General features: G+C 39.0%; 1 protein-coding gene across 1 annotated transcript; it reads right to left on the bottom strand.

Annotated features, from left to right (window-relative positions):
* Positions 1-11,835: 11,835 nt before the first annotated feature.
* Positions 11,836-24,790, bottom strand: LOC110835146 (kelch-like protein 10). Its single transcript, XM_087354348.1, has 10 exons — positions 24,587-24,790; positions 22,253-22,440; positions 20,868-21,107; positions 19,310-19,589; positions 17,409-17,645; positions 16,380-16,552; positions 15,892-16,061; positions 14,847-15,005; positions 13,643-13,847; positions 11,836-12,122 (listed from the first exon to the last, which is right to left on the bottom strand). The coding sequence occupies exons 2-10, from the start codon at positions 22,435-22,437 to the stop codon at positions 11,981-11,983; spliced, it is 1,791 nt and encodes a 596-aa protein (XP_087210474.1). The 5' UTR covers positions 22,438-22,440; positions 24,587-24,790; the 3' UTR covers positions 11,836-11,980.
* Positions 24,791-25,205: the final 415 nt, after the last annotated feature.

Genomic DNA, 25,205 nt, shown 5'->3' with positions numbered 1-25,205 from the left:
ACAGTTGGAAACAACTCAAAATTCTTTTATGCTTAAATTAAATCAAAGTACACATTTTTGCCAACAATACCATTCTTTTTCTCATTGCTGATCAATTTCTTGAATGTTATCTGGAAAGAGTGGACTGACAAATGGTAACCATTATTAACCGTTGTGTCTTTATCTTGGTACAGATAAAGACCCACAAATTTGTAATGTTAGCACTAAATGCGCACAATCACATAAATGTTTGATACTTCACAAAACGTTTATAAACAATAACAGGGACAGTCTACAAATATCTGAGACCACTGTTGAGCAGAAAGCAACAAGAATCATAACCGTGTACCGTTACAGGTTTTGGAAAGGTGTACATGACGAGGAAGAACTGTGGCATGGATAACAACAAGACATACGCAATGAAAATCATGGACGTCCCCGTTGAAGGCGACTGAGACAAATACCAAACAGAGTGCTACGTCCATCAACTCTGCTGCCAATTTCCATTTTTGGTAGCACTCTGTTACACCTTCCAGACAAAGTCCAAGATGTGTCTCGCACTTGGTGAGTACATAAAAAACAATTCCTGATTCCAGGATGGTTGAGAAGCAAAGTGAACAATTTAACAACAGAAGTGTCAGTGCGTTGTAGTGCCAAGTAATGCTGTAAAATTTACATAGTTGCAGAGGTACAACACCCTGATAACACAAAGAATAAGAACCAGGTTCAAACTTAAATTCCTAGCATTCCATGTTTTCAGAATATGCGTACTCTGCTGGAATCAAAACCTTCAAAAGTCTGTCAATTAGTGTCAAAACTATTAAAGATTATACGGACAAATTTGCTGTACTTAGGCCTATCTTCTGCATAACAGTGCTTTTCGTGCAACTTCTTAAAATCGTTATTAAACCTCTATCTTCCGTGAAACCTAATTGCTATTTTAATTTGTACACATCTGTATGTCCCTTATTCCACATCCTGTAGTCAGTCTAAAATGTGAATCCATGGAAAGTTTACAGATATATGTACTGTCTATCTGAGCGAAGAACTAGCTTGACCTTCATACACAAGTGCCCACCTGCAGAGCTGCGCATCCTTCCTAACACGCACAAGAGAAATCAACAGCTGACACTCATTAGTTTTCCAGCGTTTCACCTCATTTTTCTAGTTTCAGCATTTCTTAGTTTCTCTTTTTAATTTAATGGTCACTGCCAGCACCTGCAACACAGGGAATGTTCTTCGTGTCGTTTAATATTTTTAGGACCACATTCAGGATGCCTTCAAGTTTGAGATAGTTATTACTTTAGACAGACAGTACGTATGATATAGGAAATCCTCCTGCTGAGAAAGTTGGTCTGGTGTACTGAGTGTTATTATACGCAGGGAAGCCCTGAAACGAAAAGACATTCTGGAAATACAAGACCAAAAAAACAACAACAAACTTATCAAAAAACAGATGCAGGTCCAGGATTTAAAGAGTAGAAATGCAAGTAAAAAAACAAATAAAATGTGCACTTCAATGAAGAAAGCAAGAGGATTGGTTGGTGGAGTGAAAGTGAACAATGTGTGTGACAATACTGTTGTCACTCAACTTTTAAACAAACATTAATGGATAGCGACTATGTTGGACAGTGGACACAAACTTCAGACAGTGGTACTGGGGCAGTTTTCAAAGGAGGATTAGTTAATTACATAATGTAGATATAATAAAATTGTTCTATGTTCATCAGTTTTGTCTTAGCAATAAAGCATTAATTTATTCTAATAATTAATTATTAATTCAGTACTCTTTTTAAGTTGATGACAGATACGTGTTCCAAGAAGGTTTCTTCTTTTGTAACAGCTTAGAAGTGTGTATCAATCCACCATGTTGCACACTTGGGTGACATGTCTACTGCAACATAAAAAAGTGCTTCTTTTTTCCAGTTTTCACAACAAATTTGATGTACATGTGGACAAGGTCACATTTTTCAGATAAATGCTTGTGACATGTAGAGCTGACACGTACTTTACTGAAGAACAAGAATATGCACAATCCAAATAGATTTGAAACTGCAGTCAGTTTTAAGACCAGCTCATGTGTGAGTATTAGAAAGTACGCATTGTTACAATGTGCAAAAGAATGCATACTCAGTGTAAAAAGTATAACTAGCTGACTTTAAAATGCTCTTGAACTGGTATCATTTTATTCAAGTTTGATTTTTTGGAGTCATTCAGTTTTTGAAAACACTTTCCTGCAATTAAGATGTCATTAATATAAGGTATTCATTTTTTCCACACCTCAACATTGCCCCAAGCATGATTAATTGTACAGTTGCTGACAGGAATAACCCTCTTAACAACCAACATTAAATGGCTGTAATGTCTTTCAGATTCACAGATGCAGCACACAGCAGTGGTATGTCAAATCTCATGTTTGTACATGGTGACAAACATGGAATGCTAATGACTACAAATTTCAACGTATTTCTATATTAACTAAGAACCTAAACGTTAGAGTTACCAGACAACATGATTTGGGTCCAGAACAATATAAATATTTTCTAGGCTAATTAATGTTATAAAACATTTTTCCATCCCCTAAAATTTGAATATCATTGGTTGCTTAACTGACTGGTTTAAAGTATTCAGGTTAGTCTAAATCATTTGTATACGCCCCTCGTATGTGTGTGTGTGTGTGTGTCTGTGTATATATATATAAATATATATATATATATATATATATATATATATATATATATACACACACACACACACACACACATATATAAATATTTATAAAAAAATGTTTACATACATAAAAACCCAGCCAGTGTTAATACAAGGTGTAAAATATATGCATAGAGAAGAAACATTTGTCTGGATCAGTTATTTCAAATAGCCAGGTGATTATGGACATTCTCCCTGCAGGTGCTTCATTACTGAGGCAGTTCTCAAAATTTGTTTTGGAACAGCAATAATTTTACTGCCTTCATGAGTTTAACTGCTGCTTATAACAAACAAGTATACTTTTTATCCATCACCAAAAATGCACCAATATTTTCACATTCACATTCTGTTAACATTTCCAAAGAATACATATTAAAATTTGTGTTAATGCTAACAGATAATTGTACATAAAATTAGAGTAAATTTCAGACATCCCCAAAAATTTTGATTGCTCTTCTATCCAAATATGATAAATTAGAAAACAATATATGGCTAATGCCAAGTATAACATTTACCAATGTAACTAAATTCTGAAAAAATGTCAGTTCATAAAATATTTCATTACTATTCTTTGGTCCATTTGTTTGCACTGTGACATGTGATCATATTGTCTGTGGTACAACAGCAGCCACCTGGACAAGGTGCGTCCATAGAAAGTTACAGAACCAGCCAAAATCAATTTCCTTAAATGCAAATTAAAATATGTAGAAAGGCCTCATTCATCAGCACACAGGGTTGCAGCTATGTAAGGGAGAAGGCAGTGAGGAACAAAAGTAGCAGTTACCTTAATAACGCCAAGCTTCAACATATCTGTCTTCTGAACATAGTAACTCCAGAAACACACTATCATGAAATTTGACTTTGGAAGTTAAACTAGAATTTTGGATAAAACTAACAGCAATAAAAGACACTTTCAGGAACATGCATTTTCAGCAGTATGAAGTGTTGCAAATGCGTCTACAAACATTAATATATCATACAGATGCACAGAACACAAACTAATATTCAGGAAAGATACAGATCTGTGATGAAGAGCACAGGGGAAAGGAGGTCACACACTGCGTCTCACCAACTCGTAGGAGAGTGGAAACGTGCGTGAATTCACTACTTTTCCCACGAGAGCTGCATGTGATGTCAGTTGTTTCACCTGTGTCTATGTTCAGTGAACTTCATGTATCAGATCAGAGGTTCTCAAGTGCAGCGCCATGAGCTTCTACCAAATGAGCTGCAAGCATCTGAATACAAGAAAGGTTGTATAAAATTACTAAATATGCAAATTAAAGACAAACTAATGCCAACACAACAAGGTTGTAAGAATGGGGACAGAAACAAAGATTATCTGTAAGAACTGATGATTAAGAAGATGATGAGGGTTCATCCAAATCTGCTTCATAAAGTTAATATAAATAAAAAAATGATAATGAGAGTGATGAAGAGGCAGGGTAGCTCAGTCAGTGTTTTGTCTGACTTTTGACTGAATCACTGGGCTTCAATCCCCAGCAGGGGCAAAGGATTTTTCTTTTGGCATCTGTGTGCATAACAGCTCTAGGGCCCTCACCCAATGGGTACCATAAGTCCCTTCTTTAAGGGTGAAGCACAGCTGGGATGTGATAATGCTGACCACTCACCCCCATCTATTGTTAAGGCCAAGGACTAGCATCTATATCTCCTCTGCCCCATTTGCTCCATGGCATGTATTGGAACAGCTTTAACTTTCTTAATGGTGATGTGAGTGAAGCCAGCATTCATGGAAATGAGAGCTGATGATATCCAGAAGGTGAATGACAATGCCGACACAAACTTTTCAAATAACGTGCATCAGCAAAGGATTTCAAGCCTCTAGTGGACAAGTCACATTCTTCCCCATCGTAATCTTTATGGCATTTTTGTCAGAGTATTTGCAATGATGAATTATGAATAGCTGAAATCAATATAGAAAGATAATATTAGAAAGCATAGCTTAAAAAGAAGAATCTAAGAAACTTCTGGACCTGACAGAGCTCAAAGCAATTCTTGATGTAACTCTCAACATGGACGTGAATCCCAATCAAGAACCCGAAGACTATTTTTCTGAAGACTTCCTCGACAGATGTCTGTTTCTAAAAACATGTACTTACTGGGTATCAGAGATCTTTCAACTGTTCCATGTTGAAACCTCCGAGCCCTGTTGATGCTAAAAATTAGGGTAGACAAAATTTGCAAGTGGTGCTTCACCCTCAAATGCCACAACCCACTGAAACACATAAAGAGGCACTCCAGTTCAGAAAACAGAAATACAATAAAATTACGCAACATGATCAATCGATCTCCGATGTATGACTTTTTATTAGTCATAAAGAAGACCCAAAAGATGCACAGCCTATAGTTTCTGCATTTGTTCTCTGTACCATGGCTTCCAAATGTCCTAGCAATGGTTTGATATTTTTGTATTGTTCTGGCATTTTATTGTACCAAATGTCCAAAATTCATACTATGACATCTTCCACATCCTTGTCGTGTACTGTGAGGAATATATTCAATGCAAATAAAGTCTAATTGTAATTCTAAAGATATGCTGACTTCGTTCAGATTGCATTACAGTAAAGTCAATTAAGAATTTACTCACGATACGCTTGGTTCTACGCACTACCACTGTTGATTTCCATAATAGAGATCGCCCTGATGATGGATGCACCAGGGACCTCTGAAACGGTGGTGAACTTCTACCAGACTACACGGCGCATCAACACAGAAGACAGACTTCTTCTGAGGAATGTTATCAATGATCATAGATGAATATACCGACAGCGTGTACGAATTGTTAACAGACAGGAAAGTGACATAGTATTCGTCGTCTAAAATATTTCCGAATGGTAACGAAAGGGTTATTAGATGTGATGAGTATTATCTAAAAACATTACTGCAATTGCTAGTCACTAACGTACAGTAGCCATGTGAATCATATTAGTGCGGTCTCCTAAACTGGGACATTTTTTTACCGATGAACTTGCAAAGCAGTTATGTGTAGGCCTGCTCTATACAATTTCGCTCTTTTGATATCGTCTACTTAAGGAATTCGATGTTCAGCACACGAGAATACGCGGTGGCACGACGTTTTAGAGGACTGATTTTACTAATTTATTTTTCTATAGACGTTAAAGCGAAGATACCGAAATTCAGTCCTAAGTTTGTCACCCTTGTTTCCCCCACTTTTGGACACTGATAGCTTCAACATTAATCTTCGAGGGCCATGCTCAGTTTTTCCGATAGTTAAATTTCTGTAGACCTCAGTTATTTCATGAATTAGGGAATGACAGAAAGTTAATCCCTGTAATATATTGTGGTAATGTCTTACTCAGCAACAGCTGGGCTTCTGAAAAATATGGCTGACAAAGGTAAATTCTGGGAGCAACCAAAATTCGCAGGTTCGATTCCATCTGTCATCGTTAATTCAAAGAAAATAATGATCAGTTAGTTATTGTAGTAGAAACCATTCACCAGAGTACAGTAAATACTGCACTATCCGATTCCCATATTAACCGGCCGAATTTCAATCAGATCGGTTTCGATCGGTTTCTACCGGCGAGCAATCAAATCATCTGATATCAGCAGCATCACACCGGAACCTCCACTTCATGTGATGGACAGCGACTCAGAATCACTGTTTTAGTACAAGGACTTCCTCGAACAGCGCCGTCGGCTTGTTCATGCGAAACACCCGCATCATCTGCCGAGGAAAATCTATATTGAATCTCTGTATATTTCAGTATTTATAACAATGATTTACATGTTTTTGTTCAAACTTTGCTAATCTTTGTTTTCTACATCTTTTTTTTTTCATATGCATGACCACGTTCCCCTAACCCTCGCTCCGACTTAATCGGCATATCCGACGTATGGTTCCCCCTTATAGGTCGGTTAAAAGAGGTTTCACTGTACTATGGAAAGTAGATATCTGGAATTTGATTCCAGGAACTCCTCAATGTGATTCACAAGCTGTGTCTTATGGAAGATTAACTTAACATTCGCTTCATCGAAGATAGTGGTGCTCATATTTCACCCAGACTGTACCAATATTTCAAAACCTGAGGTTCTTAAAACAGAGAATAAATACAATATGCTTAAGGCCAAAATAATTTGTATTTGTGTAAATAGATCTCACTTCATTTGAAATTTTAAGTGTTGTTTTAATGACAGTTTTCCTGGTACAAAGTGTATATACATTTTTTTTTTCTATTACATAAAATTTACTGAACGTCATGCTTCATATTCGGGAGGCCCTGGATTCAAATGTTGGCCCGGACACCAGCTATCCTGACTGGGTTTTCTTTAGACCAGCCCTCAAATGCCAGGATAGTTCTTAAATTAGGCTATGATCACTTCATTTCACATCGTTTTCAAATCATTATTAACTATAATCCTCTCATTCGATTCTGTATGGTCTGAGCTACTGAAAAGTATCATTAAATAAACTATAAATACATAAAATGCATAAACTTCACTTTGTCTCCTTTTATAATGAGGAATAAATCATGTCTAAGAGCAGCACAAGATTGCAGGTAAAGCCAATTTAATTTTAATTTGATGTAAATGTAATGCAAGTAACTCAGATTTTCATGTTGATAGAAAATATGCAACCAGTGATCTACTATTACTATCTGTGCTTTCATTTCATGAACTTTATAAAATTAGAACATAATAAGGCCACCATGACTCATCTCTGAAAATGCTTCAATTCAAAATAATTTAGTTGAAATGGAAATATAAATAAATATTATTACAAAATTATATATATATATAGAAAGTGATGAAACATTGTATAAATAATTCAGTTGATGTTTGAACTGTCAACAGATTAAATGCTTAGTAAAACTGCTGTCATAGTTACCAGTTACATAAAATACTTTGAGGTTCTAATACGAACCTTTCAGATTTGTTTGACTACACATATAAGAGTGGAAGAAGTTGTGTTTTTGAGTGGTGTGGAACTGGCACTATTACAGACTGTTTTTAAACTGTTTAAATAGTTTTTATAAAGGCAATGCAAAAGTGGTAAATATCTGTGATTAATATGAGAGATGAATTTTATATTAACAATATAAACACACATGTCTCACTTTATGCAGCTGTGAGAAAAGTTTTGGATTTGTTCAAAGTGAAGGAATAAAATCATCTTGAACGACTTAATATTTCTTATATCATTCATAGGTAACCACGGTGGTCTAGCGGTTAGAACGCTGGCCTTGTAATCTTGGGGTGTCGGGTTCGATTCCCGGCGGTGCCCGAATTTATAACTTGTGTTGGGCAAGGCCGTGGTCTAGGCAACACGGAGTTTTCCTCCGGGGGCTTCCCCGGTTTCTCCGTGGCATCCCAACAATTACTCCATTCACACACAGAAGAAGGCAATGGCAAACCACTTCTGGATCATCTGCCAAGAACGTATATGAACAGCTCCCAGTCCGAGAAAAGGATTGAAGGATCCTGTTCATATGGACCTGTCGTCAGACAGAACACTAAATAAATAAATAAATAAAATATCATTCATACTGCTAGCGTTTCTTTCCTTTTTTATTTCTGATTAGCTTCTTGGATCAGTCATGTATGGTTCTCTGAGATGACTTCTTTGACGTCGGATGATATCATTATTACAAGCTGCTACTGGTGTTTCCTTCCTTGGGTCATCCACCAATGACTGTCTGCCCTTCTTAAAATACCAGAATCATTTGTTCACTGCAGCACATTCCATTGCCTGCAGCATTCCTCTTAGCTTCATTGATCATGTTTTAAGTCTGAGAAAATGTCTTATTCAGATCTACATAAATTTTAATATTCATTTGCTCTTCAATTTGTGACTTTCTTATGTACTGAGTTCTGAAAAATTTTCTGGCTGAACTGACTATGGTAAGTAAAGTAAAGGTTGTCCCACTATACGCCATGTAGGCGTTTGGGGGGAGTGGAGGTATAGCTCCTCTATTCCTTGACCTCGTCACTAGATGGGGGTGAGTGGTCAGCATCACGCCCCGGCCGGCTTTACCCCCGGTACCCATTGTAGAGGAGGCTGGGTGGACCCCAGAGCCGGTCTGGACGCAGAGGCTAGAGGAAAAAAAATCCTCTACCCCAGTCGGGGATCGAACCCCGGTCGTCCAGCCCGTAGCTAGTTACTATACTGACTGAGCTATCCCGGCTCATGAACTGACTATGGTACCTTTCACAATCTCTGTACACCAGCAAAGTGCACATTCCAGAATGAACTGATAGTGCCTTTGCTGCATATTGTACAAGATCAGACATGAAGAGATACAAGAACTGTGTCATTCAGCAGCTGCTGAAAAATTTCACGTCTTCCATTCTTTCACATATTTGGTAACACATAAGTAAGTCTTCATTATCACATTTGTGGAAGTCTACGACGACCCAGGTTCGAACACCGACTGCGTAAAATTTTTTAAATATTTTTTTTAATCAGATTCATTCCAAATGGGCTCATAATAACATAAATAAATCAAATTACCTCCCTCTAATTAGGTAGACTTCCTGGAAAAATCCTTGAGAAATCTTAGATAATTCCTGAGAAGTCCTGAAGAGTTTATGTGAAAGTTGTTGATCATGAGGAAGTGCTGGAGGAATCCTGGAGAAGTGCTGGAAAATTGTTGGAAATGTCCTGGAGATATCCTGGATATGTCCTATAGTAGAGTTGTCCGGTAGAGCTTATGTGGAAGTTAATAGGTCACGAGAAGTGCTGGAGAAATCCTGGACAAATGCTGTGAAAGTCCTGGAAGGTTATGTTGAAGTCCTTAAGCGATAGTGTCTACTGTCCTACTGCTTTAAAGTAACTGAGAAGAACCTGGAAACCGGGGTTAGCCGATTCAAACGTGTTAGCCTCCTGCGATAGGATGAAACCGATATTTTGGGGATGAGGGGACAGAAATTGGATCGAATTTTTTAGATTATATTGCCACAGATTTTTAATAATCTGAGAGGCGGCCTCGAATGGAGGATGCTAATTTTGTTATGAATTCTGAATAGTTCATGGTGAAATTGTGAATGATTTTAAGATACTGATAATGAATTTGCGTTGGATAAGATAGAAATTGTCTCATTCTACAAGATTCGAACTGAATATTGCTTAGATAATCTGTTAACGTTATACTTTTTGTTTCTAAACTTCAACGTTTTGTGACCAGTACTTCGTGTTTTTACTTTCGGCAAGGTACGGAGATTTCTGGTATCGATTCCATTTCCGCCTCAGATAATTCGTTGATGAGATAATTGTTCCTGTGCTCAAGCGTCATCTTCACGCTTCGGCCTGCTTGACACTCGGTGGTCAGGGGATACCAGGCTAGGTGGGCCCCAGAAACAAGACTGGGCGCAGAGAAGGAGGGTTTTTACCCCGTAGTCCATAGAAAACCAGGATCACGATTGAATATGGCCGCCAGATACGGAGTGTTTCTAATAAGAATTCGCTGACAGCCGACATTGGGTGATCCTCCGACTTGTGGGTTGGGCGCCTGCCCGAGTGCGAGGGGAGTTGCATGCGATAAGCCAGAGGACCGAGTTGGTGATAAGAGCGAAGTGAGTCGAGCGGTCTGGTGTGGCGCTGAGTAAGCACAGATCGGCTGCGTGTGAGAGCACCGAGTTCGTGGACCGTGGCGGCCGAGGAGCCAGCGTGCGTCCGGTGGGTTGCTACGGGCCGACGTGTTTGCATGTGTGAAGAACGCCAAGCTCTGGGGACCAGATAGGCTCGAAGGACAGTGCGAGTGCGCGCGCGTTGAGAGCAGAGACTCAGATACTGTTGTAGTAGTGGAGAGTTGCCTGCAAGTGCAGACCTCTGTAACTGAATTAATTTAACGTGAATAAATCAGGGTTGACAATTAAAGGGCGTACCAACCTACGTCACTTCGGATTGTTTTTATCTTTTTTTCAAGTAATATGAATATTGCGTGTGTTTTACATTCAGCCAAAGTTAAGCGGTGAAACAAATGCTTAAAATTACTGCTAAAATCCGTCGTAAACGATCAGAATCTCAGTGTGTAACAACAGGGGAATTGAGGAGGAGAGGAATCACGGGACCCCAATTATCTTTCAAACGATTTGAAATGAGCGCGCTCTGCTCGCACTGACATCTCTGGTGACATCTTAGAAACAGTATCGAGATGTTATGGCGGTTGGGGTTGTCGTCGTTTCTTTGTGGTAAAGAAAAATCTCATCTCTCTCTCTCTTCTGTGTTTTAAAGTTAACAGATTGCACGGTAACTGTAGCTTTGTGTTCTTATTCCTTAATTTGAAAGTCTGTTCTTCTGAATCTGCAGTCTTGTAACACAATGGACTTAGAACGGAATAAATAATTTGTTATGTTAACCACGTCTGGATTAATGGCACATTCTGGTGCTGTATTTCCCAGGTACCAGGCAGTTAGACGACGTAAAGTCTTCTGTCAGACCCGGCTTATGATCTGTGAAGCTGATTCTGTATTTGATTTTATCTCGGAAACTTGCCTTGAGTTCCCCATTTGACTAGAGCTGTCACATTTTTCTTCTTCTCTGTATCTATCCTAACTAAATTCAAGTTCCTAGTTTTGTGTATTTTGTGGTAATATTTTGCACTTGTTCATCAAAATACTTAAAAGTACCGTACAAAATACCGGGAATAAATAAACACATCTGTTAACTGAAAGCACGTCATTTGAAAAGGTAGGTACTTCCTCAGGGACATGGCACAATTACCCGTTATACTGGGGCAACCTAGTCAAATATAATTTTACAATTTTTTTAAATATCACGGGTAGGTCTGATATCAATACAAAATTCTCAATCTGTTGCCTTCATAACGACGTTTCTGTAAATGACGTTCATGTAGCAAACATTTAATCTGCCCCTAATATCATGAAGACGGTTTCGTAACTCGAAACATGTCGGCACAATTTGATTACATGAAAAATGCAAAGAGAATCTGCTATGTGTTAATGGAGAGTAATATTTGGATGAAATTAAACGTCTTTAAGATATGTAAGATTTGACGTTTTCACAGAGGTGATTGTGAAGATTTCTGTCTTCTGGGTTGTTGCGCTGTGTAGTCTGGTCAGACTATACAGCGCAACAACCCAGGAGACAAAAACCTTTGTCTCTAAGTTAATTTCAGTAAGACTTCTTGAGCAGAAAATAAGTTCTCCTTCTTTGCAGCAAACAATATTTCTCCCTTTTATTTAATTTTTGTAGATCCTACATCAATTCTCAGTTTCTTACATTATTTTCTTAAGGTACTTAATTAAAATTAATGTGTTCGTCGTTGTTGAAATCAACTGCAAATTACTGATTTTAACTATCCAAAAATGTTTTGCTTTTCATCTTCATTAATTTGTCTCTGTGTTTGTATGCGTAATCTCTTGCATTCGGTAGGTTCTTGATGACACAAGTCGAAAGATGGTTTCTATGAACATTCATCTTTGCCACCGGATACCTGCAATTTGAAATATTAAAAGTGAAAACAAACCCTCGTTCATCATCCATCAGTATTATCTACACTCAACACAATTTGTGTCATATTTTACAGACACAGTTACAGAAAATTTGTAGCTCTACGTGAGATGATGTAGCTCACGAAGAAATGCGTCTTCTACCATGAATAATTTATTTAATATAAATTTAATTGAAATGTAATTTATCATTTATGCATAGACATTAACCATTTTCTTAATAATATATACTTTTTCTTTTCGGGTTCTAAAATATCAGACATTTCGATGTAGAATAATTATAAAAGAAATGTAATTTTAATGTAAGTGCATTTATGTAAAGAAATAATCCATTTTGTTAAAATTATATACACCTTGGGGTTCCAAAATATCAGAGATTTCGGTGTAGAATTAGTATAAAAGAATTATCTTTGTGAGTCGTAAAATGTGTTGACCTAAAAATATCCATGTCTGATGGGTTGGCTCTGTCTTCGGGTTGAATGCAAAACTGCTTGAAGCTAAGGGCACAGCTTCCACCGAAATGTCGTTGCTTGTATTTTGTTTCCAGACAACCTTAACAAAAATTCCCCCAATCGGAATTCAATGCACGATTGCCAAACCATATTTCAGAACATTCCCACGTGATCTTCCTTTAACTCATGAACATAGAACCACGGCCAACGTGTTATTATAACGTATTACATTTTATTACTTCAAAGTGGAGGGAGAGGTTATGGCTATTTTAAAAAGCTGTTAAAGTTTAAGCGTGTCTTGTTTGAGACATGCACCCATGACAATACTTCCCTCTTTTAGCAATACACTTTCATTTTTTTTTGTCCCAAAGAAAATATAGTTCTGGTGATTTTCTGCTAGACGAAAACAGACGAACATGAATGAAATTAATTTTTGTTTGATTTCTGGGTCTTGAACAGTCGAGTATGAGGAAAGCTGTTTTCTGTTTTCTTTTTGGAGCTGCTTACTCACTCCGTCAACGGATGGCAGGAGACTGCTTGGTCAAACACGCCATTTCTAAATAAACTTCAATCAAAAATGGGAACATGTGATGGATAGGCGTCGTTAAACCTAAAACTGGCCTAACTCTTTGAGGAAAGCCGATGATTATGGCAATGCTGATGTGCTGAAGGCCAGAATCTTCCTGCCCAAGAGATTAACACTGATTAAAGAAACTTACTGTAAGAGCTTCTTATTAACGCAGTTACAGCTTACGTCTGATCGGCATTACTTAGTCATTCGCCCTCTGCTTTAACAATTCAACTTGACCGCAACATCGCCCTCCCTGCTTTCACTCTCAGCCATTTTTTGCGCGTTGTATTCAAGGCCCTGAGTAATCAGTAAGAACCTCTGAAACGTCGGTGTTTTTTCTACGACACTACACGGCGCTGCTTCCGCAAAATCGCGGTTATCTCGACCGGAAATGATTCACTTCCTAGTGCTTTTCGAAGGTAACAATTTGTGATTATACAGTCGTGAACAATCAAAAAAACAAACAAACAAACAAACAAACCATAGATTTTCCTTGTCTTTGCAACATTTGACACTTAAGTCGGTTTTCCCATTGCAACGTCCACCGATCACGAAGATCGTGTCGTCGATGACTTCTGCGTTGAAGTTTCTTATATTGAAGCTCATGCCAGGGATCACGGTCCACGTGTCTTCTGCAGAGTCATACTTTTCTGTACTGAGATCGTCTAAGATCCTGTTGTATCCTCCTGCACACACACACATACACATATTTCGTAATTGGTCACAATATATAAAAAAAAGCTGTCCGAAGGAAATTATTCTAACCCCATTCAGCGGGGACTTTCTAGATATTTATTACTCTGTCACCTGGTCACGAAATGTTTAGCCTTTATGGATCCAGAAGATTTATTACCTTATTCATTAAAGTCGGTAGTTGAACAATTCCAACACACTCTAGATCCTTAAAAACATTTTAATATTATCCTTCCTCTTAAGACTATGTATCACCAGTGCTATCTTACCATCAACATCACCAATTATAACTTTCTAGATGTTTGTATTAATCGTAACTTCAATGCTTCACACTCCCAGCGTCTTACCCAACGGACTTTACGCTCTTAAAATTTGTAATTCCGTAAACGGAACGAATGAATGAATGAAATACAACGAATAAAATTCATTCCCTCTTGAAGTATTAATATTAGTACCAGGAACGAAATTAATGATGAAATAGCTCCAATATTATTTTCGTACTTGTATCATCAGGAAATTGCGCCTGTCATCTGTTTTCTACTTAATGAAACTGCGTTTGAAAATAGCCTTCAAAAACAACACAAGATGCACTGTTCAAAATGGCGTTAGAAAACAAGTGACGAAACACAAGACTGCGAAGGGACTGCTTTAAACCATCGGCTTTTTGGGGATAACAGCACGACAAAATGAAATTTCATTGCTTCAACAACAAAATATTTAACTTTAAAACAGGGACTGTGTGAAAAATGGGGCATACGTTACTTGAGATACCACAATAGATTATGCGTTCTTAGTTAAGTGTTCTTTTTGGAGAATGTAATCGAAATCATGAATCGGGGTTAAAATTACTGGCAAACTAACTCTCTAATGAAAGGAGAAAAATGCTGTTCATAAAATTTCAGTCACATAACGAAAACCAGGAAAACATTTCACAATAGCAATTTCTGTAAGAAGGATAGTGCAACAATACTCAGAAGGTCCAGAGTTCTCACCTAGGGCGTACAGACAGCCGTTGAACGCGACGCAAGAAAACTCGGCGCGTTGAGAAAGCATTGGTGCAACGAACGTCCACTGGTCGGTGTCGGGGTCATAACCTTCCACCGAGTTTAGATAATTCACACTATTTAATCCACCAGCGACGTATATTTTGTCTGTAAAAACAAATTAGTTATATCACATGAAATGTACACATATTTGTTCCAGGCCGAGACATTAAACTGGTCCTTGCAGAGCACAAACATGGGACAATCCATACTTAAATGTGTAAATCTACCAATAATATTGTATTTAATGTCCCCCTTCGTGTCACAGACACTGCAGCGACACCGCTGTCTCTGATCAACTGTTTCTTCGTTTTGAATGCAGACAAAGAGCGTGTGAAAGGAAAAGATTTTAACTGACAAAAATTTAATATGAACACCTAAAAATTGCTTAATTAATACAGAATGGAAACGATAGTAAGTTACATCTTCTGTGAATCGAATTTTATTAAATTTGGTGCCACAGATGTACGGTACGAGCTAACAAGCGGTGCTTTATATTTATAATATAATGTGCTCTTAACACGAGATAATTAACTGTCTCAAAAACATATTACATCTGAATTATTTGAGTGCCAGTTTAATAGTTTGATGGTTGTTTGCATTCACCCCTAGTGTACACTACAAAGGCAGAAGGCGATGTCCAGGGACAGCTTACGAGAGCACAAGACACCATCACGCACTCAGAGAATTCAAGCCGTTGCAGTCTGTGAAATAACGTAGTAAATAGCACGGATAAAAGAAGAGATATTAAAAGAATGAGGGACAATGGAGTGAGGGAAAATAAGATCAAAAGCAAAGAGGAATGTCTTGATGATTAAGGCATAATGTTCGTCTGAAACGTCGGCAGAAACCAAACGAGAGCCATCTTCGTACTCCCCGCCGTGAGAACCTCAAATCCCGCGATTCCTTCAACCGTTCTTGCGTTGTCATACGCGGACAGACGCTTCGCCTTCTGCGCTAACTCATACACTACTCTTTAACAGGATTTACGTACCATTCAGCACAGCCGCACCTGCACTGGATCGCCCTGTGTTCATGGAAGCGATCCACGACCACTTGTTTGTCTTGCAGTCGTATCTTTCGGCCGTTCTGTCACACAGATGACCATCGAAACCGCCCATGGCGTACACTGCACCTCGCAGAACTGCCACCATTAAACTTCGCCTGAAACGATAAAAGTATACTCTTTGCTCTGCTCATTTATTGCTGATGGAGATGCATTTCCTCTCGAAGAACGCAATTGTTCGCTCGTCATTGTTAGATCATATATTCAAATGAATTAACAAGCAAATCGCATTCTTAGAACCAAAATTGTCGCAAAAGTCCTCCTACCTATTCACACTTTGCACGAGACTCCTGTATGTGAGTGGTACAATTTTACATCTCCTGCCCAAATTTATATCTTGACTAACAGAATGACTATAAGTTTTTGAAGAAGGACTCTGCTCCAAGGACTTCCTCAGTTACCGATCTGCATCTTACCTTCGGGCATTCATGGGCGCCACCTCGCGCCATGTCTTCGTAACTGCGTTCAAGCAGCGGCATGAGCTTAAAACTTCATAGAAGTCGCCAACACCACCGATGACGTAAATGTCGAAACCGACTACTGCCGTGCCATGGAAGACTCGCGGACCGATCAAGTCGACACCCTCCACCTGCAGGAACGACAAGTTATGGCTTTATGTTTCTTTGGGTCATTCGGTCTACTAAAGTGAAGTCCTTACATTAGAGTCCAAGCGACCAACCACCGGAGGAGAGGTTCAACCCTCAACAGTGGACCGAAATTGCTACACCGTGATGGGTGGCCGGGCCTACAGCACTCGACAAAGACAGTGAGAAACGAACTTGGAGCAATGGAGGAATTACGAGAGACGGAGGAAGCTCAAACATTACCAGTGCTTTCGTCTAGTACGACAGACAAATGTAGAATTAATTTCTGATCAACAGCTGACATTTCAGATTCCTACAATGGTAAAGACAGATGTTGGTGTTTTGGGTTTTATCGACGCAAATCTGGAATCAGTTCGTCCCCCAACCCACCCCAAACAGTTTGTCAGCCTTCTGATTCACGAGGCGTTACCACGCAGATGGCCAACATCGACACTGATCAGTGCTTCATTTATTACGTTGAGATCCAAAGACGATCAACGATTTCTAAAATCAGCAGACAGGTCGCCATGACAGGTGAAGTAGGACGCTTATTGTAAACGGTATTTAAGGAAAACTTCACATCCTTCGTCGATTCCCATTAGAACTTACATTTTACACGAGACTCGGCATTTGAGTAATTCATTTATTTATTCTTTTAATTCATGTCTTTGGAGTTACTCCTAAAAAAAGTTTCACTGCAATGGAAATTAGCGAAAACGAAATAAAGAGGCTAAGAGGTCCTTGTGATTAAGTTTAAATAAACAATTACTTAGTAAAAATAAGCAAAAAGGAGGAAATCTAGCTTTTGTCGGAGGCGTCATTTAACAAGGCACGGTAATAGTAGAAATGCGTACAACTCACCACACTCCACCGGTCTGCTCGTGCGTCGTACGCTTCAATTAATTCTGTCGGGACTCCGTGGATATAACCACCAATAGCAAACAGAATGTCTTGTCTGATTTGCGTACGGGCAATCCTTGGTGTCACGAGGTCCTTGTCTTCCTTCGTCAAGCTTTTCACGTCGTCCAGGTATGTGAGCGTCTCCGAGATCACGGGTCTGCATTCCTCATTTTCCGTCACGTACGGGTGCTTTGATACCTGTTGAACAGTTCAATGTGGACGTTGGAATATTTAAGGAAGGGATGCCATGTTCCATTGCAGAGGAAACAAGAAATTCACGTTATTTTGGGTAGGAACTCACCGAAATAGACTATGGTACACACAGGGAAATGTATATATATTTTTTTTTGTTTATGTATCAACGCTCTCAATAAATGCACAGATTGTGGAGAGAAGCGAAATCAAATTTAAATCGATCTTAGAGAAATGTATTGAAATGTGTTTCAACCGAAAGGTAAATACTTATGTAAATGTTGCGTTTTGAGTTACATTGAAAATTGTGACTTATTTCTCGTCTCTTCCGTGCCAGATGCACATTCTTTTTGATTCGATAACTTTAATTAATCGTCAAAATTACGTGGCATCGAAAGAAAATTATGACAATTAGTTGCTTCGAGATCAAGGGAGGCAACCTTCTGCACGTTGATGTTTGTGTTGAAGGCCCGTCAACACAACAGCGTGTGATATTGTGCTCGATGTCTATTAAGAGCCATTGCATGTTTCGACCTTAATTTGCCATCATCAGGTGGTTCTCTTTAAGTGTTGGAAACTAGTAGATACGAATGCTAAATTGAAAAGGCATTTGAAGCAGACAACATTTTCATGAATCTTTGCGGATGTTTCACACGTATTCGTAAGAGGTGAGTGGCTGAAATCACAGGGCATTTGACCTAGAGAAAAAACATTTTTTTTCTCGGGTTAAAGCGCATGGTGAAATGGAAGAAAGAATATCTTAAGCTGTGTGGCTGCTTCGTGAGATGACGGTTAAAATATTAGAATGTTAAAGCTGTCTAAAAAGTTTGAAGCCCCTCGGTAATTTACTCTTGGACGTAGAACGTAACTTTCTTGCAGCAATTTTCGAAAATCTGTAGTCCCTATGTGGTCAATCAGCTGATTCTTATGACGCTGAAGTTGGCTATATATATCGTCGGAGATGCGTGAAATTATTATAGCAGCTAGGAAACGCTTCTTAAGGCAGTATGATCCCTGGTTAAGCAGATCGCAGCGCCAGAAGACATGATCTATCTGTTGGAGGTTTTTCCTATTCAAGGTCAGTGGGCGTTTGAATGTAGTTAACGGTGGAATGCTGTAGTTGAAGTAAAACACGTAATGGATCTTAATTAACGCTGGGACTGTAATAAAAGATTGTAGCACAGACGGACTGACAAACTTAAATACGATGAATAAAGGACGATTATTAAACCCCAAACACATTTCTGCATAAAAGGACGAATCGAATATTTGTGTTGCACATGCTCACATATACGAGCGTGTTACCAGCGACATTCAACAGGTGGTTATTGTAACCATGGAAACTAAGGCAATCTGTGGATTTCTTATGCAGCAAATTTTGCGCGGAATAAGGCATCCAAATAATTGTGTAATTTTCACGTTGTTAATGTAAGATTTTAACCAGAATTGGTAAATGTTAACAGATTCTGTTAAAGCTCTTCAGTATCAAATTTAATAAACATCCGTTTAGACGTTATCGAGCTGGAACTGCGGACAGACAGACGGGCTTACACGTGACGAAGAGAAAGGCTCACGAATTGCATTAATCAGTTACGAACACGTGTGAATATGGAATTGAAAATGCGGGCTTCATTTCCCATAAACATCCACGATTTCAGGGGCATACTGACCGTCTCATTGAAAAACTTTGTGTCAAGTCGTCCCAGTCTGACGCCCTTCAAAAGGCCCGCGATGTGACCTTTCCTGTTGTCCGGGTCGTGGTTGATCCACCGGAGAATGCACTCCCACACAACTTTCTCGTTCTTCACGTTTAGTTCCTCGGACTCGATTATCGTTTGCAGCTCCTCTACAGGCAGTTCCAAAAGTTCTTCGCTCTGCTGAGACACTTCCACGAAGTGGCTCAGAACGAAGCGACGAGCGTGAGTCTCGAGGTCAGCGCAGTAGTGTAACCTGCCACAGCGAGGGTAAGAATCGATCTCCGTAAACATCTGACATATTGAAACACTGCAGCAACAACTGCAATCTCAAGCATTTGCACACCACAGTATTTCGCCTCTAGTTTTTATCCCTTTGAAGCCCGAATGAGCGAGACTGGGAGCAGACACGTGCAGAGGCAACGATGAGAGACCGGGGCAAACTAGAAAGATGTCTGCTCTGAAGGTTCCCAGGCAATGACTGCTCGTCCTCGTGATAAAATTACAGGTTGAAACGAGGGAATGGCGCACGAAACTGACGAAGGCAGTGAGATGAGAATTGTAGAATTTTGAATTCTGGCATTAACCTTGGCGAAACGACATTGTGTTAATTGTGTGTATTAATCCAGTGAAACCGTGTTTAACCGGACTGTATTGGGGATACACGGGTCGGATAAGCCGATAAGTCGGATCTGCGTTGGAAAGGGGAACGTGGTAATGGATATGAACAAAGAATTAGAGTTCCATTACAGATTTTCCTCGGCAGATGATGATGCGGGCGCTGTTCGTGGGAGACCCTGTACTAAAATAGTCTCTTTCTGTCCAGCGCATGAAGTGGAGGTTCTGGTGTGATAAAGCCGATGTCAGTTGTCCTGAACAAGAAGGTGTTGACTTCAGCTTCTACGGGGAACAGCGTGTTGTATTCTGTCTTTACTCGATAATAAACAAGTCTCTAAATGTCTTGAAGTGTTCATAAGAATCAGGAAAATATGGGAGTGGGGTTAGATCAATAAACTGTATCGCGTGGACATCGCTTTAAGCACTCTAGCCGGTGGAAACCGATAGCAACCGATCTGGTTGAAATTCGGTCCCGAAATGCGAGAATCGGGTAAACGAGGCTCGGTTGACAGAAGTTTTGGTGTATGCAGAAAGATGTGGGGCTGAATGTTGATTTTGATATTGGGAGGATTATGTAAGAAGCAAGGAATGCCGCAGAGAAACAAGGAAGAAAGGGAATTCGAAAGGAAGACAGATTTAATTACGACCCTGAAATAGGTCATGATTCACAGTCTACGTGATGCAGTTAGTCATAATGAAGATCTAAACAAAGGCAGTTAAATCAAAACATTTAAATTACAGGCACATTAATAACGACCTGCCAAAATCCCTGACCTACAACGCTTTCTAATTTGCCCAGTCCTCAGTCAGAGGCTTTAATCTCCGACCCGGCACTCGGCTGCTCTGTTGAATAAAGCTGATTCGCTCCAGGGGCGAAGGCTGGCGTCACAACAAATGACAAATGAACATCAATTACCTTGCGAAATTCATGATGCCGATACAGTTGTCGGCGTTTATCTCGTCCTTGAGAAAGTTGCAGCAGAGTTCAGAAAGACCTGGCATACACAAGTATTCAGCCGTCATTAGCAGCTGACGCACGTTGTCGGAGTGGATGTTGATCTTCCGAAAATAAATATAATCCAGTATCTGGATCATCATGTTCGAGCTGACTCCGTAGAGGACAAAATCAGTCTTATCAGTTATCGTGAAGAGGTTCCTGAAACGTCACGAAGCAGTCGTCGATTTGGAGAAACGGCGAGCAGAAAATTACAAGTCATGCGCATAAACTTTCAGTTTTTATGACTCACGTAGCGAAATAAAAGTATCTTTCGTCAATGTGGTGGATGAAATTTTGTTATCTGAATACATCAAAAATTCCCAGAATGTGTACTAATGTGACCAGATTAACTGCGAGGGGTTTAACAGAATATAAGTTACAAATCGGATAGCAAGCAGCGAACATTTGTACTATAGAATGGTCACCCCGTTTCTTACATACCCTTGAAATCTCCAAGACATATCTGAGTATACAACAACCATTACAAATTTTTTAAAGCCAATCACCAAAATAACACAAATATTTCAACATACATCGCAGGCTGTACATTCCACTGATTGATCAGTTCGAAATATAAAATCTATTTGTCCTGTCAAAGCATTTTCCCGACAATAAACAATTTAAATGAAAAGCTGATTTTCTACGCGGCATTTAAAATGTGATCGCCAACCAGCAAAGAATTTCCTATTACAAATTAAGGGCTTCGCATTGCAAGACAAACAGAAATATTTGATTGTCGGAAAACTGAAAAAGGGGCACAGTTTGTAACATGACAAACTTCAGTTGGAAAACAGAAGCAATGGTTGGCGGTTACAATTCAATTCTCATTTCAAGAACTCACCGCAACTTTATTTTAACACAAGCAAATTGACGTATGCACAAATTCTCTCCTAACAATTAAACATTTCTGGCGAAGTTCTTTGTTACAGTTTATTTCATTTCAGGGAGAGAAACACACAGCAGCTTTCAATGTTCCGGACAATTTCGTGACAAAGGTGCATTACCAAATTGCTTCTGGATTTTGTCGGTCGTCTTTATGCACTAAAACCAAGACGTTTCGGAAATGGATTGATTCTAATTCTCCCTCCAGATCGATTGACTGTCACATTGGTACAACCGCACTTAAAAATTAGTACAAAAACCACGTACGACTTCTGGAATGTTGCGTCGTGTTGTCCCATAGAAATTATCGGACGTTTCAGAGGTGTTTACTGCAACAATTCGATATAACATTCGCACACGAATTGAGTTCTATTATGTCTTTATTTCACATGTTAATCAACTACGTCAGTAAATAAACAAACCAGAAATATGCGCTGCGATTCAAGAGAATCGATCTGTGGACTCGAAAGGCGCCGCCGTCCTCCAACCTCAACACCGCGTCACACAAGAGGTTCCTCTCTCTCAGCTCATTTACAGGGACCGATGTGTCGGTAAACATGCACCTGGCGCCATCTTGAGAAGAGCCGCAACTTTGGTTTGACTCCATCTCCTGAAAAACAGGTCACCGCTGTTACAGGTTTTTCTTCATACTGACGCGTGTGTAAAACTGAGAGTGACTGAGATAGAACACGGTATTGAGAATAATATCTGGTCCTGCGAGAGAGTTACTGACAAGGGAATGGTGAATTTTTACGAAATATGGAGCTTTATAGATCTCTTCACTAATTAATAAATTGTAAGCTGTCAGATCAAGGGTGATGAGATGGACGGGGTATGTAGAACACATGGCAGAGACAATAAATGCAGCTCTTTAATAGGAAGACCTGAAATGAAAAGGTCACTTGACAGTCCTATTCGTTGCTGGGATAATATTAAAATGGATCTTAGAGAGGTGGAGGATTGAAGGTGTGACTTGTGGATGTAGCTTAGAGGCGGGGTCTTGTAAACACGGACATGAAACTTCATGTTTCATAAAAGGCGAGACATTTGATTACCTAGGCTACTGTTGGATTCTCAAGTAGGACTTCGGCTCCATGGACTCAGTTTGTTTCTTTGTTACAGAAATGCCTGTTGAGATCCAACCCAAAATGACAAAGCTGTAAATGTGCTTATAACTAACTAATTAGTTAGGGGGCTTACGAAAACCGAAGTTTCAACACCGAATTAACCAAAGCCCTCCACCGTTCCCTGTCCTGGGCCAACAAAATCTATTCTACTTCAATTCCTATCTCCCATAGATCACGCCTGATATTATCCTCTCACCTACGTCTAGGTCTCCCCAGCGTCCTCTTCTACTCAGGCTTTCCAAAAATACCTGGTGCACACCTCTTGTCCCATCTATGCGCGCTACATGCCCCGCCCATCTCATTCTTCTCGGCTTAATCACCCTGAAGATGTGACTGATATAGGCAATGTTAAGTCATGCCGCGTGTATGTCATTACTCTACTACTACTACTACTACTATGGTGTAACAGCCCAAAATCGAGCCCTAGCCTCCTCTATCTTCTTCCTCCAATTCTCTCACAAAGTTAAATCTTCTTATTTGTAAACTACGTTGACATTACATATAATTATCAAAATAATCTATAAAGTCTTAGATGTTTCTAATCTGGTGAACAGAAGTGTTTTAACCCCCATTCGGGGGGTCGTTTAGTTTCTTAGTCAAGGGTTAAAGGTTAGTTTAGTGTGTTACTTAAGATTTTAAAACGCAATCAACCCCCCGAATGACCTTGATAGACGAAAGGAGCTCCGAAAGTAAAAACGCGAAATTATCGATCAAGAACGACTCTAGAGAAAGCGCTCCGAAAGGAGCGCTCTGCTCTAGTTTAAATAAATTACGACAAAAATATGCCATAGAAATTGCGTGACTTTTGATGCAGGACCAGACAGTTAATAAATAAAATTTGGAAAATGAAGGCTACGCTTTTTCAAAAGCATTAATATTTTGAGTTCTTCTCCCTCTGTAGAACTAAGAGTCCTTAAGGACTTTGCTGCCTAAGTTACACATTTATGTACCCTACAAGCACAAAATGTAATTTAAATTTATCAAATGAAGGCGAGTATTACATTTGGGATCAGCCACAAAAGCTGTTCGTTGTTCTAACGCATGCGTAGATCAGGCCTAGATCACGCTACTCACACACTGCAATGTGCAGGATATTCTATGAAGAGTAATATCTTCCTCAACACTCTGTTCTCAGAGGCCCTCAGTCTATGTTCCTCCCTCAAAGTGAAAGACCACGTTTTGCACCCATAAATACTTTGCACTCAATAATAGCAAACATTCCCCGGATTTAATCTGCTGTTGCATTGATGATCGTCCATAATTAGGCTTGTGAATCCGAAATAAAAATTCTTCACAGTTCCCTAAATCGCTTTAACAATGTCGATGTATCAAGAGATGAAAAGTGTTAGAATTATTATTCAGAATATAAACCCCACTTCTTAGCATCCATAAATTTTTATTAAGATTCTGGGCTACGAAACACGTTTTATTTTTTAAAATTGTAAAATGTTAATTGCCTACTGGAATATTCTTTTATTATAAATGATGTCGTGAACAAATAGAAGTCGATCTAATGTTACTTGAAATTGTGTTAAAAAGAAGACAAGCCTAATTCTCTTACACGAGTTCACAAATGCAGATGAAAACTTTAAAGTTGATGAACAATAATAATAAATAGGAATCCCTTACCTCAAACTTTGTTCAATTGTACGAGACCTCGATGTCCACCGGCAAAGATGAATTTAATCAAATATAAAACGGGTATAGTCGAGGGCAGTATCACAGAATTCTTAATAATTCTTTTATAAGACAAGTATTTTTTATATTCTAAAACGTTTTTAACAGCACAAAATTATTTATTCTACGACGCACTTCTTCTACAAACGATTCACAGCTCAGCTCTTTCCACAATAACGAAAACGGATTGTTGAAGCGATAATGAAACACAACAATGCCGAGTAAACAGATGACGTAACAATTAGTTTCTTATGAAAAGGAATGGAGTGCAATACGGTTTATTCAGGCAATTATACTGCATGCATAAGAAATTAGAAAAGAGCCTTACGGCATGCTGAACCAATATTGTTGCAGGCGTGTGTTAGAAATTCGAATACTTTTTCTTGCATTGTTATGCACGCGGGAGTTCATATAATAGTTGACCATTGTCGGTCCATATTTACTCATTGTTGGCAGGTGAAGAAACAAATCAAAGATTAATTTAGTTGCATTCAGTCTTAAATATTAGAAGTCAATAATTAATACCAAATAATTTTCCTATAAGAAGAAAATAAATTTAAAAGTAATCCGA

Source organism: Zootermopsis nevadensis, unplaced genomic scaffold, assembly GCF_977971745.1.
Source record: "Zootermopsis nevadensis isolate Lab colony 2312 unplaced genomic scaffold, Znev_1.0 Znev_ptg000023l, whole genome shotgun sequence".
NCBI classification, from domain to species: Eukaryota; Metazoa; Arthropoda; class Insecta; order Blattodea; family Termopsidae; genus Zootermopsis; species Zootermopsis nevadensis.
The sequence above is the reverse complement of the archived record's forward strand: the minus strand, read 5'-3'. Positions and strand labels throughout refer to the sequence as shown.

Coding starts and splice junctions, on each gene's coding strand:
- LOC110835146 (XM_087354348.1), bottom strand. CDS start 22,437: ATGGAGTCAAACCAAAGTTGCGGCTCTTCTCAAGATGGCGCCAGGTGC. Junction 21,108..22,252: donor AATCGCAGCGCATATTTCTG/GTTTGTTTATTT, acceptor GTGACGTTTCAG/GAACCTCTTCACGATAACTG. Junction 15,006..15,891: donor AGGTGCGGCTGTGCTGAATG/GTACGTAAATCC, acceptor TTGTTTTTACAG/ACAAAATATACGTCGCTGGT.